This window comes from Haliotis asinina, chromosome 6, assembly GCF_037392515.1.
Source record: "Haliotis asinina isolate JCU_RB_2024 chromosome 6, JCU_Hal_asi_v2, whole genome shotgun sequence".
Classification (NCBI taxonomy): domain Eukaryota; kingdom Metazoa; phylum Mollusca; class Gastropoda; order Lepetellida; family Haliotidae; genus Haliotis; species Haliotis asinina.
This window is the reverse complement of record NC_090285.1, coordinates 15,643,767-15,657,966: the sequence shown is the minus strand read 5'-3', so window position 1 is coordinate 15,657,966 and position 14,200 is coordinate 15,643,767. Positions and strand designations below refer to the sequence as shown.

Sequence of the window (14,200 nt, the reverse complement as noted above, 5' to 3'; positions counted from 1 at the left end):
GACCAGACAATCCAGTGATCAACATCATGAGCACAGATCTACCGAACTGGGAATCGAAGATATGTCTCAACCAAGTCAGAGAGCCTGACCACCCGATCTTGTTAGTTGCCTCTTACGACAAGTAAGGGTTACTGAATATACATTTAACCCTGATCTCACGAGTCCAATATCCTTAAAGGAGAGGCAACATCAGCTTCTATGCATGATCTAAACTATAATGTTTGAATCAATGGCTTTTTTACAAGCTTTTTAATGGTACATAAAGTTTGTTATTACCAAATAATACCACAACATATGCCTTTTTGTGACAGCCTCGTAATTAGGGGTGGGTGATAATAGCGGTTAACCGAACTTTACAATACAATAAATTATGGTACAGTATCTGTGTACCAGTTCACCCCATACGATCGGTAATTTGCCTGGTATAGTTACTGATAGCATGTTTATTCTGTTTGTGTTATTATATATTAACAGTTTTGAGATTGGTGATATAATTCCATATGTGGGACTTGTAACCCATATACATTAAAAATAAACAAACCAAAATAGCGGGTGCTACTGCAGACGCCTTTTCTTTCCAAACTTTACAGCAAACTTTAGATTTGGAAACATATTCTATGGATCTCTTGTACTTTTACATCTGACAGTGGCCAGTGACATTGCTTCCAAAGAGTGAGAACAGTAATTTACCTTTAACCGTGTGTTTCAGTTTATTGCAACACAAAAACAAATTGCATGAAATTCTTAGTACTCCATCAAAAAATAATTGGTCTACCTTTGGAAAGTATCGGCTATTTTTATTTTTATTTTCAATGGTCTGTGTGTGCTGCCGTTCTTCTATACTTTCAAGTATACCTGAAACAAACAGGAAAAGGGATTGCATGTAATTTTCGAGATTTCTGTTCTTGTTATGCTGTTGTAGTGTAAAGATGTTTTTTATCTTTATTTTTATGTGACTGAGACATGGAACTGTGCACTGAAAATTTCCACTATATGGACAATAAAGTAGTATCTTATCTTATCACAGTATATCGCAATACGAAAGTTAGCAATACCCAACCCCACTCGTAATCGACTTTGCTATCGATCATCATCAAACCAAGGTTTGTCAGATAGTGGAACAGTAATAGATTTGTGGAGTGATAAACCAGGAGACATTTTACATTCAGTTGTAACAAATCCCAAATGCCACTGATATCTCGCATACAGTAACATCTATTCTGCTTAGTGTGTTTGTGAGATGAGCCGTGATTAGAACTGATCTTTAGTAACCCATGCTTGTCATACGAGGCCAGTAACGGAATCGGGTCGTCAGGCTCGTTGACTTGGTGGACAAATATCATCATATCCTAGTTGAGTAGATTGATGCTCATTTGAATCAAGTAGTTGACTTTACTGTAAATTTAGGCATCGAGTCAAACAGCTACACTTCACTGTGATGTTGCCATTTGAATTATATAAATACACGTTTCTGTGAACGTTCTCACTGAATTTAATGAGCGCCCTATTCTGTGAGTTTATCCATTGAATTAAATAGCTACGCTTTGCCATGAGTTTTCCGTTTGAATTACATACAAGCTACACCTTGCGGTGAGTTTTCCCATTGAACTGATTAAACATTAACAATATCTGTCACTGTGTTGCTCTGAATACTAGTCCCTGATTTGCTTGCCCCAGACTTCAGCTCTTACCTTTACTCGCTCACATTTTAACCATCCATCTCGGTACATTCATAAATCATATACAAGAACTCAAACATATTTGTAAATACCACTAGTCCGGTTTTCCTGATATATAATATGGTATTATATCGATAAACCTATAGATTTATGTAACAGTATTTTTGTTTCACTGTTATTTGGAACAGTGCTTTCTAAGTGATTATGTAAAAGGTACTTGATTTTTTTTCTATGACAAACACTGGCGTTCCATATCCTCCAAGTTCGTGTTATCCTAAATGTCTTTGGCTGTTAAAGGACCTGTCTCTTTTCAGAAGTGAGGATGTGTTTGACTGTTGGTGTCACCGGAGAGGACAAGATGCTAGAAGGTTTATCTCTCACGATGGTCTCTTTCTTCAGATATTGGACAGAACAGAATCTCGAATGATCACTGCAAGTAGGGAAGGAGCAGCGAGGGCAGTATTTATCTTCTAACATTAGAATACTTATTAAAGAAGTTGTTTGGTCCACGAAAGAAACGGCAGTGTACAGAAACAGGAAGTTCATGATTCATAGACTGAAACTACCAGCATCTAAAGGCTTAGATTCTTTTAAAGCACTCCGCGAGCCTCTCTTATGGCGTAGAGGTGGTGGGGTAGCCTAGTGGGTTGAAGCGTTTGCTCGTCACACGAGAGATGCACATAGATGCAAGGTGTGAAGCCGATTTTAGGTGTGATATCCCTGGATAAAACTCACACAGCTCACTCATATGACTTACCTGTAAGGAAATTGAGTGCCTCCGATGTCACTTGATCTATAATACTAAATGACTTCAGGCTAATAGGTAACACTGTTTTGTGAGTACTTTCCTTCCAACTAGTGACCGGTTTCATGTCCAGTCGACGTTTCACTGTGGAGCTTATGAAACTGGGAACGAATTCTTCTTCTATTAACTGCCAGAGAGGGTACGATAAACATTAAGCTCACTTACAAACGACAGACTTGGATATATGTACTTTTGAGAGTACTTTAAAAGGATTATGTAACTGGTGAACGTGATTCGTCCTTGAGAAACTGAAACAGTGTTCTTGGATTGTGAAACAGGGACATCTTCATTCTGTGACTGCTTTACGGATGTGTATGGTAAATCTCAGGCACACAGAAAAACCACAAACATTGGAATGACGTTGAAAAACGTATTTAGACTGGCAACTGACCACGGATAGTTCCATATTCATTTACAGTAACCATGACCTTTGGATACCTCCGTTACCTGGCCTGTTTGGCAATAATGCATACGATCATCGCTCTGGTGTTGATTGGGCTTTCTAGTAAACTCTCTGAACACGCTTTGACTATGATGTATGGACAACAAAGCTTATGGGAAGGTGATCTGTCTCGTATGTATACCGCTTTTCTTATAAGGAAAAACAAAACCGTCAGGCAATCAGCCGACCCAAATTTCAAAATTGTTCGTCAGAATCGTGATCTGTGCTCATCAGCTGCAGGAGTCCACGCACTGTTTGTCGTCATTACAGCGCCATCGAATGGGAAGAGGCGAGAGGTAATCAGAGATATGTTGACAAGTGACATCATCAGCAAGAAGTACACCATACGAATTCTTTTTCTGATTGGATGGCCGGACAAATTTGTAAGACGCACTCAAACCAACATCAGATTTGAGATGAAAAAATACAGGGATATTCTCCAAGGCAGTTTTCTTGATACTTACAGAAACCTTTCATACAAAGCTGTATTCGGATTCAAATGGATCAGCCGCCATTGTAGAAACGTGAACTACGTCATCAAAATTGACGATGACGTGTATGTCGACATATACAACTTTTTCTACACATTATTTCTGAAATTTGAGACACGCCATGCTGTGATTTGCAGTCGACAATCCTATTCATGGGTTTTGAGGAAAGGCAAGTGGATGTTGGACGACTATACATACAGACACTACGTTTACTACCCCGTTAAATACTGCAGTGGATATGCAGTGGTATTAAAAGGTGATATGGTGCCCCTCTTGTACAAGTCTTCTTTGATGACGCCATTCTTCTGGATTGATGATGTATTTATATTTGGTACTTCTCGAACCATCCTACGCTACGTTCCCATAACAAACGCCAAGATAAACGTGTATTTCGCAATAAATGGATCAAATGCTCTGAAATGTTTCAAAACTGCCGAAACCTGTCCTATAATATTCAGTACATTTATCAAGGATCTGTATGGGCTTGTGCAGTTCCGAAAGAAGTTCTTGAGAAATCAAACTCAGGCCTTGTGGGTGTGATGCAGTAAAGTAGGACACTGGATTTATATCACCCAACGAGATTGTAACTTAACACGTTGGGAAATGTCAAAGATGACGCTTGTTTTTTCAAGAGAGAGGAACCGAGCTCATTTTTGACCACTGGGTTCTGTGGATACACGTACTTAGTGACGTAGCGAAATTGCATGAAATAAAATCTTCTTTAAAAATATATAGAGGGATGGTGGTGTAGCCCATTGGTTAAGGCTTTTGGGTGAAACTCCGGGTTCGATCCCGCGATTATATTGCTGGGATATTGCTGAAAGGGGCGTAAAACCAAACTCACTCATGCACTCACTCAAAAATATATATTTGTTTAACAAATAAACCATCTTATACTCTTTGTGTTATTTTATTTAAACGAAAGAGAAACTATTTGTTGCAGGTTAAGACTTTCTTGTCATTCCTGTACAAACTACAACTGTACTCTAACGCGCTACACTGACGTTTTCCAGCAACCCTATTTGAAACGTTGTTAGTGATATTACCATTATAACAAGAGTCATCAGAAGTTGGTATATCCCCCGGCTCCCACATATTTGAAAGGACAAATCATCTGACAGTTACTTGATGTTTTCTTATATTACGTTTGAATCGTTTTCGTGGAAGCGAAGAAAAATATAAATGCCATATTTTTTAAACAAAAAGGATCACTTCAAAATCTGTCTCATATCTGAGAAGATCTGTGGAAAGATAAGAAATGGGTTTCGAGTTGTGCTCCAGAAATGAAGCCCATACCTCCATTCTGAGATTAAGTCAGAATCGTTTCCATGGAAACTGGGAAAATGATAAATCACAAAAGTCTGTAAATAACAAAAGGCACCACATTGGGGTCTGTCTCACATATCTGCCAAGTTTTGCTGGAAGATGTTAAGAAGTTTTTTAGTTCTGCTCTGGAAACAAAGGCCATCCCTCCATTTTGAGACAAAGTCCGAATCGTTTCCATTGAAGCCCAGAAAAAGATCAATCACAAAAAGCTGTGTAAATAGCAAAAGACACCATTTTGGGGTCTTCCACACACATCTGCCAAGTTTTGCTGATACATATGAAAAAGCTTTAGAGCTCTACTCCAGAAACGAAACACACCTCTCACTTTCGAGACCAAGTCAGAGACGTTTCCATGGAAAACGAGAAAGTAGTAAATCACAAAAACCTGTAAATAGCAAAAGGCACCACTTTAGATTCTGATTGATATATCTACCAAGTTTTGCAGGAAAATATTGAACGGTTTTTAAGTTATGCTCCTCAAGCGAAGTATACCTCACCATTAGACTAAGACCAAAACGTTTCATGGAAAAACAAAAACAAAATTACATAAATGACAAAAATCTGTAAATAGCAAAATGCACAGCCATAGGTTCAGATTATTATATCTATCAATTTTTGGTCTATATATATTGAACTGTTTGGTTTTTTTTAGTTATGCTCCGGAAAAAAACGTCCACTTGAAAACGATGATGATCGACGACCTTCACCTTGATTACTGGCCACGCTTTCTAGTGATTGAGACTATTGATAAAACACCTTTGAAATTAAATCCTTTGGCGGATTCTAAAGGCATTTCAGGAGGCATGAAAAACATTACATGAAAACGTGGTTGGTGACTTATCGGGGTTCACACACACACACACACACACACACAGAGAGAGAGAGAGAGAGAGAGAGAGAGAGATGGCTCACTGAGGTCGATGACGGGGCACCCTTGGGAAACCGGCATCACACCATCGAACACCTGCTTGACCTCATTTTCACCGAACACCATGGTGGTGGCCCCCTGGGAACCGGCATGATACATCACACCATGGTATCACCCCATTCTTTTGGACCAATCAGCAAAAAGTTCAAGTTGAAGAATCGGTTTTAATCATGTTTCTGTCGACTGTTTTGAGTGTACGCGTACGCGGCCGCTCGCATTGTTACTAGAACGGAATTGTGAATTTGCTCTGACTAAATAGGATTGAATGAATGCCTCATGATAAGACATTTTAAAACAAACATAAATGAATAACTTGAATACACTCATATAGTGATGTATAGCTTTTGTTCTAACTTTGTTCTGCCCTATAGCTGCCGTGTACGTGCGCTTCCATAGACTTCCATCAGGATAGTGTCAGAAAACGCATTGATGTAAATAGTTGCATGTTCCCATGTTCAATGGACAACTCCCTGGGGATCATCCACTTGACACACACTTTGTGACTAAAGGTGGGTACCACGCATTAAGAAACAAAAGATATATAGATTTCATGGTTTATTAGCTCCGTTTTCAAATGAGTAAAACTATGGGATAGGAGCACGCCCAATAGTCTATTTTACACGTCATTGTCCTTCACCATCCTCCTGTCCTTCGCTCTGTCTCAGATAGGGTGTCTGTATCATCATCATCATCATCATCATAATCATCATCAGTTAACCCTTCCACCCAAGCCTTGTATTTGTACAATTTGGAAAACACATCATCATACATATTATTGCTATCTTTTACTTCTGTTAATATTCCTTGTGTCTTTGGGCCCCACTGCATATGATACAGATAAGTAATAAAGCGAGCATACGTCTCCTTAAACGCGATACAGGTTAATGTTTTCAGTCTGGTTTGGATTACGTCCACGGTAAAACCTCTCTTCGTATACAGTTGGCGTGAATACATTTGGCGGATACCTTGCTCTTCGTGATCAGCCATCTTACCTTTCCTGTTGTTGACATTGCTTAATGATTCATCATCGTCATAATCATCCTGTTCCATTTCAGGACATTGCTTGTCGTGTAAATGTCGTTGTAAGTTATGGTTACTGCTAAACACTCGACCACAATAGTCACATTCTGACAGAGGGCGTGGTCTCTTCACATCAGAGTTGTCTTCGCCATTTCCTTTTAACTTGGGGTATTCCAGGAGGGCCCCCATTGAACTTTTCGGGACACCAGTTTCGCCTGCGTTTTTGCAAATCAGAAGGATCTTGAAACATGAGTCCACAGTCATCACAAGATGGCATGGCTGAGAGCTGTTCTTTACACGTCTGCTCACGATGAACTTCGAACTCTGAATCGTCCTAGCTTGGAGGTTTCCTCTTAAACTGAACGCATGAGGACAAAGTCGCCAATGGGGAAGTGTTTGGGGTTTTAGATCAACCAGCAAGTGCCCAAAAGGCTTCTGGGTAGCCCTTTGAAACTGGTCCATAAAATGGCCAGTGTTACCCTGATGTATTTGCCTCGCCAAAGTCCATGATGGGTTGTGTATCAATGGGATTATTGAACAGATGTAGATAATGACAATTCCTTCCTTGTGTGGGATCCTTACTGTAACATAAAGTTTTGGTTCAAGGCAATCACTGAGAGATTCCGACGATGACTTCCTTCAGTAAACAGATCGGTAATGCGTGGATCTTTGCTCGTAGGGATAAACACGATTTTGAATGACATTATACAAAGGCTGCCATCGTTTGTAGAGCTATAAAATACGTTCGGGATAAGGTTTAATGTTCAATCTTTCTAGAAGCTGCTTCACCAAGTAGGATTTTTCCACAGGAGGTCGGCCTAGAAACAATCATGGTAAACGGGTGTAAGAGTCTAAATTCTTCCTGGGTATAACTTTCCGATGAATGTGGTTGCACTGGTGGTATCATAAGTGGAGGTGGTGCTGCTGCTTGTGGTGGTGGGTGGTGGTGTTGGTTGGTGGTGTGTGGTGTGTGGTGTGTGGTGGTGGTGATGCGCGTCTCTGTTGATTTCTGACATGTCTAATCATGGCATCCCTTCTTGAAAACGTGAGACTGCAGTTAGGACACGTTGTTGACTGCATGGTGGTCCGAGTTTAAATGAGGGGCAATCTCTCAAGCAGCTACTTTTTATCTAAAAATCTATTTTCATTTTCGTTCTTGACACTGTTTCCGTTGTAGTTCCCGTTGTAGAACCTTTGCCTTTCTCTCTTCAACTTTGCTTTCGCCTGTTCGACCACTTGCTGAATTGGGGTCACGAAATTCATTTTAGGTTGTTGTTCTGAGGTTTCTTTTTGTTTATCTTTCTTCCACTTTGGATCGTACAGTTCTAAAAAGCGACAGACATCATGGCAGATTTTTCTCCACCACGCATGATGGAATGATAAGGATCTCGTTTCCCTTCAGCCTGTAGCGTGTAAAATCGGGTCCATTTTTCAGCATCGGGTACAAATGTTCGTATCGTGGATTGTTCATAATGAATACCAAAACGGGAGCGGCTTCAGGTGATGTGTCATTGTCACTGGTCCACGACTAAATGAAGCAAGATTGTCCTCGTGGTCATTTATATCTTAACTGACCATCCATGGCTTGGTATAGTATCACTGTTGGCCATATGAAGCTCAAAGCCAATGCTCTATTGAACAACCAAGCATTTTGAATGGCCTCATCTCTTAGTGCATTGACAAACTGTGGTTTCAAAACAAATGCTACGATAGGCATGTAACTGGAAAAGACTCTTCCAAAGGCTGTCTGTCGTCCACAGAGGCTGAACTAATCTTCGTAAGATAGTTATTTCTATCATTTTTCCTCAGGAAACGATGTCTTTTATATCGAGTAACGGGTAATGTTCCTTTTAATAACCTATTGATAATACCATTGATGCCAAGAATCTGTTCTCTGTGCATGTTTAAGATGTCTTGTCGAATTTCCTCAACGTCTTCAAATATTAATATGGCCCTTAAAAATGCGTAATGTTTCAACACCCACCTGGCCATAATTCTAGAAAACAATTTCTGTCTGATCTCGATGAGATGAGTAAACCTCTATTTGTACACAGACGACAAATATACCCTCATATTCATTTATTTTCCAAACAATAGACAGTATTTTACATTACATCCCCATGACTACCTCTGCGGGCCATCTCTTTTTCTGAGGGACACCTACCAGTACCAAGTACGGACAATTTGGAGACCATTTTTCATGTTCGACCCAGGGATGATCATCGACTTCCCAGTTCTTGAGAATGACACCACACTGAACACACTTGCAAGCATCTCCCCTCAGCCAGTACACAAATCCTGCCTGGGCCATGTGACTAGGACTCTGTTAATACAGGCCAAGACTGTAAAGAATTCAGCCGTTCTTGGAACTGAGGTTTGGGAGGAATACTGTCCATACATAGGTACCCATCATCATATTCGGTCTTGTCTGTCTCTAGTCCCAGCAATGCCATGTCTCTCCACATTCCTGCTGTGCTTTGCAGAAGAGGGGGTAAGCTTGAGGTCCTCGTCTAGGAAGCATATCTAATAAAACTCTGACCCTGTCAAAGGACAGTTTCTCCATAATGTCCGCTTTCATGAAGTTATCGAGCACACCAACCTGTACCAGTCTGTCGACCACCTCTTCTACTCTCTGTATAGTTTGCACGAGGCCAGAATAATTCTTCCTCAGGATATCCCGGTGAGTAGCTTCCATTTTCAAGAGGGAGACAGAGAGACCTGGATGTCGTCTGAGTATTCAGGAATTAAACTGATGCCTAATCCGAAATGAAAAGGGTTTTTTATATATTCCCACTGCCAAACCGGATGAAACCAGTTCATCTATCTGTATGGTTGCTAGGCGTCTGACCTAAAAATATACCCATGACTATAAATCAAGGTCGTTGTGAAAAATAAGGTTAGTGTTTTCTAAGGTCACGGTGAGGTCACGCAGGTGTTTGATGACGTCACTTTGTTTTATTTAAGTCGGTATACAACAGTCAGTTCGTTTCATATAATTATTTTTCACCTCCGAGTGACAGGGTCACTGGAGGGTCTTCAGTCCTTGTAAAGCAGGAAGTTATCCATAGTCCTGTAACACTCACAACAAATCTCCAAGCTGTTGCAGTGAGACTTACTCTTCATGTTACCTTTACACTATGCTCTCTGTATATTCCGCCTTCTTCAGCACTCCAGCAGTCTGATCGTCAAGCTCTCTATGACCAACTTCCTAAACCTTGTATTATAATGGGTGGCCATAACCCGATTTGGGGTGGTGCAAACACTAACACTAAAGGTAAAATACTGGAAAATTTTATAGTCAGTAATGACTTGTGTATATACAATGATGATTCAACCACCTATCTGCATCCTGCAACCGGCACCTACTCTTGTCTAGATTTGTCTCTCGCAGACTCTAATCTACTTAATGAATTTGATTGGTCAGTTCACAATGACCTCTGTGGAAGTGACCACTTTCCAACTATCTTATCAGAAAATACTCAATCTGACGCACCATCATATACCAGATGGAATTTTGCCAAACCAGACATTTCAAACTTTATGTGCATCTAAATTAAGACCCGAATGTTTCAGTGACATCAGCGATCCTATTCAATTATTTTATGACGTTTTAAATGAAATCACTGATGAGTTTTCCTCCACAACATCTTTACAATATATTACCAAATTATATGCCAATGAATTAAACCCTGCCTATAACTGTGTGTTCAATCCCCTTCATGAGGATTTATACAACCAGAAATCGTCTCTTGTTCTGCCTCTCGGGCACCGAATTTAACCATTTATTTCTGCTGCTGGCATTGAGCTGGAAAATATAGCTCCTTCCCGCCTTTTTTCTTATAACCCATGGCAGTTGGTTAGGTCACATGTTGACCTAACATTAACATCATTTAAAAAATCAGAAACTAATGAATTACAGTATAAACAAGAATATAATCAATTAAAAACTAAATATAGCAATTATAAATCCGTATTTACAGATGGATCAAAGGACGGTGGCGCAATGGCTTGTGGCACTGTATTTGCATCCAGGACAACGTCTACTAGAATACCAGATAACAGCTCTATATTTTCTGCAGCAGCTAACGCCATATTAACAGCTCTTAAATATATTTAAAGACACCCCAAATATAAACAATTATTAATATATATTTCCAAGCTCCCTTTCTTGCCTTCAGGCTATTGGCCAATACGACATCGTGATTTGTTGGTTACCAAGCCACGTAGACATTTCTGGTAACACAATGGCCGATCTTGCTGCTAAGGCAGCACACGACGAATCTGTGATACCACTTCTTATTCCATACTCTGATTATAAAACTACAATTAGATCATATATCCGTGATCTGATGCAAAAGAAGTGGGACACCCAAGTGGGAGTAAATATATTACATGCAATTAAACTTTATACTGGGTATATCCACTTCGGTTGTCGGTCCAGATTTGAAGAGGTCATTTTGCAGCGATGTCGTATTGGCTATACGAAACATACCCTCGAATACCTTTCGAAAGGTGAGGTTCCTCCGTTTTGCATCCCTTGTGATGAAAGAATCACAGTCAAGCATATCCTGACTATTCCATCACAAGGGATCAGTATTTTAATTCACAAACTATGAAGGATCTTTCTAGCAATGTTAGTCCTCGTTAGTTATTGCACTTTTAAAGGAATTAGATTTGTTGAATGAATTGTACATAGGTAAATATTGGATGATTGGAAGATGAAATTATTAACTCAAATCGATCAGTATTTTAATTCACAAACTATGAAGGATCTTTCTAGCAATGTTAGTCCTCGTTAGTTATTGCACTTTTAAAGGAATTAGATTTGTTGAATGAATTGTACATAGGTAAATATTGTATGATTGGAAGATGAAATTAGTAACTCAAATCGTTAGTGGCTGTACCCTCAAAGGGGGTTGAAGTACTGTAAAATAACTGTCCTCCTGAGAGGGTACTTAAGTCCCAAAACATTTGAAGTAAATTTCAGTTTTCCAGGTTTTTAATTGTAGAATAAGCGTTATTTTACTGTATGACTAGATTTGTCTAAATTGCTAACAGCTGAAGGGATGATGTAAATCCAACTAGGGTCCATGCAGGAAGCAAATGTACTGGAAGTCCCCATGGTCCTAAGTATGGTGATCTACCTTCAGTTGTTGGCAACCTATAGCTCATTTTCATATTGTATTGTCCTCTAGAGGATCCATCGTTTCAGGTCAAATCACTAGTTTTACACTTTACTCTGTGATATTCTAGTTAGTTTTACTGTCCTTCGTTGACATGTTTTCACAATGTATGTGCTATTAATTTATATGTATGTTTATAAATAATCGTTTTCGTCACGTTATGACTGCAATGTTACCGATGTGACGTTAAATATTTACTCACTCACTCATTTCATAAAATAACGTTGTATACAGGCAAAGGTACCTGTAAGACAGTGTTAGTGATTATAGTTTAGCTTTTAGACAGGGATAAAGTATTTGTGACTGAGTGTGATATGTCTCTTCTACAAGGTAAGTGATGCTTACTTATGATGATTACATTATCTGAGCCATGTCAGCGAGTACTATATACCTTTCACAGACATTGGCTGGCAGCAAGGGGAGCAATGTGGTTCTTTTTCAGTTCTATTTCCCCTTTATCGGTCCCCATGGCCTCCAGCATTGTGATCTACCTTCAGTAGTAGGCAATCCATAGCGTGTTTGTTTTATTGTATTGTCATTTATAGTTAAAATATTTTAGACTTAATTTCTAGTTATACATTCATATCTCTGATAATCTACTGATTTTACAGCCCATTTCCCGAAGGTAATTATATCATCAAAATTTGTTTATTCGTCCACAAATTTACAAATTTCTTAGTCACGATACGATTGAAATACTGCCGATGTGACTTTACACCTTAACTCACTCTCTCCTCTTTTTCAGTTTGTGCCTCTTTCTGCCTTTAATGACGCTGCCTTTGTCCAAGCTGAAACTCATTCAGCTCATGTATTTCACGGTTTAAACCTACAGGGCACACAAGCTGCTACGTCCACTACAGATGTTGTAAAGAAAAATCTATAACTCCAATATAGGTCCATATTAAACGTACTTGATACATATTCACCAGTGACATCTGCGACACAAATATTAGGATTTGATTCTAGTAGCCTGTCGGTTCCAGTAGTTGTCTGAATATATCCCACGAACTTTTTGTAGTAGTACACACTTTGGATTGGGTTCACAGTGGGTTTCATATCCTAATGGCCCATGGTAATGTTTCGATGGTGTTCATCTGGTCAGTCAGACGGCCTGGTCTACCATTGTCATCCATGAGTATCGGACAACTGGCCTGGGGATGGTTATCAATGTGTGGCACAATGGCAGTATGCAGTACTCCCTGTTGATATCGCAGACCATCTTGCAGTCACACTAAACAAAACTCACACCATCACAATGTCAAAAGAAAGGGTTCAGTTGCAATGATCATCTCCCAGTGCCTCGACATCATATAATGTGCAGACGAAAGCGACTTTCATGACCCAGCACCATGACCAATTATCGCGTGGTTAACTTTGCGACAAAGCATCCATCCCTGCGTAGTGCTTGCCAATGGTTTGCCAATGGCTGCCAATTCAAAGTGCCGTGGTCTTCTAAATCAGTTCAGATTTGTTGGTCGGTTTGTTGTTTAACGCCGCACTCAGCAGCATTAAAACTATATGGCACCGATCTGTTAATAATCGAGTCTGGACCTGACAATCCTGTAATCCACATCATGAGCATCGATCTACTTTATGCTGGATTACGATGACATAGGCCAACCAAGTCAGCGAGTCTGAACCCCCGATCCCGTGAGTCACCTCTAATGAAAAGCCTGGGTTGCTGAAGATCAGTCCTAACCCGGATTTGCAGTACATAAGAATTTGTTATCCATAATGTTGTATGCCTTATCGTTTATTCACCAACGAGGAATGTGGTTCCTATTGTTAGGACAGTGATTTTTCTACCTTCGGTTGTTGGCTATCTATAGCACATTTTTATACTGTATTGTTCTAATTTCGAAGTCCAATTTTACTTTTAAATGTTAGTTTTATTTGTTGATGATGTGATAGTCTAGTTTTTCTACTGAGATATTCCGTGGTGATGAAATCTAAATAACTAACCATGTCAAGATGATCCTGTTGACGACCTCAGACCGTTCAAACACATTCATTACTGGCCACGTTTTGTTGCCATTGAGACCAAAGATGACACACCGTTGAAGTTAAAACCTTTTGCTGTGTCTAAGGTATCCAAGGCATTGCCGGCGATGTAAAGAACATTAGAAGATTACGTTCTGGTGCCTCGTTGATTGAGTGTGCCAAAAGACAAAAAGTCAACCAACCTTTTGAACACTGACACTTTTGTTGGCATTCCCCTTACCGTTACTGCCCACAAAACACTAAACACGAGTAAGGGAATAGTACGAGATCGTGATCAATTGGTGACCTTGATATCGTTTCCGAGATGAGAGATCAGGGTGCGCTG

At 39.7% G+C, this 14,200-nt stretch overlaps 1 protein-coding gene across 1 annotated transcript; it reads left to right on the top strand.

The window, feature by feature from the left end:
* Positions 1-3,018: 3,018 nt before the first annotated feature.
* LOC137287707 (lactosylceramide 1,3-N-acetyl-beta-D-glucosaminyltransferase-like) lies at positions 3,019-3,957 on the top strand. The gene has a single exon (XM_067820096.1). The coding sequence runs from the start codon at positions 3,019-3,021 to the stop codon at positions 3,955-3,957; it is 939 nt and encodes a 312-aa protein (XP_067676197.1).
* Positions 3,958-14,200: the final 10,243 nt, after the last annotated feature.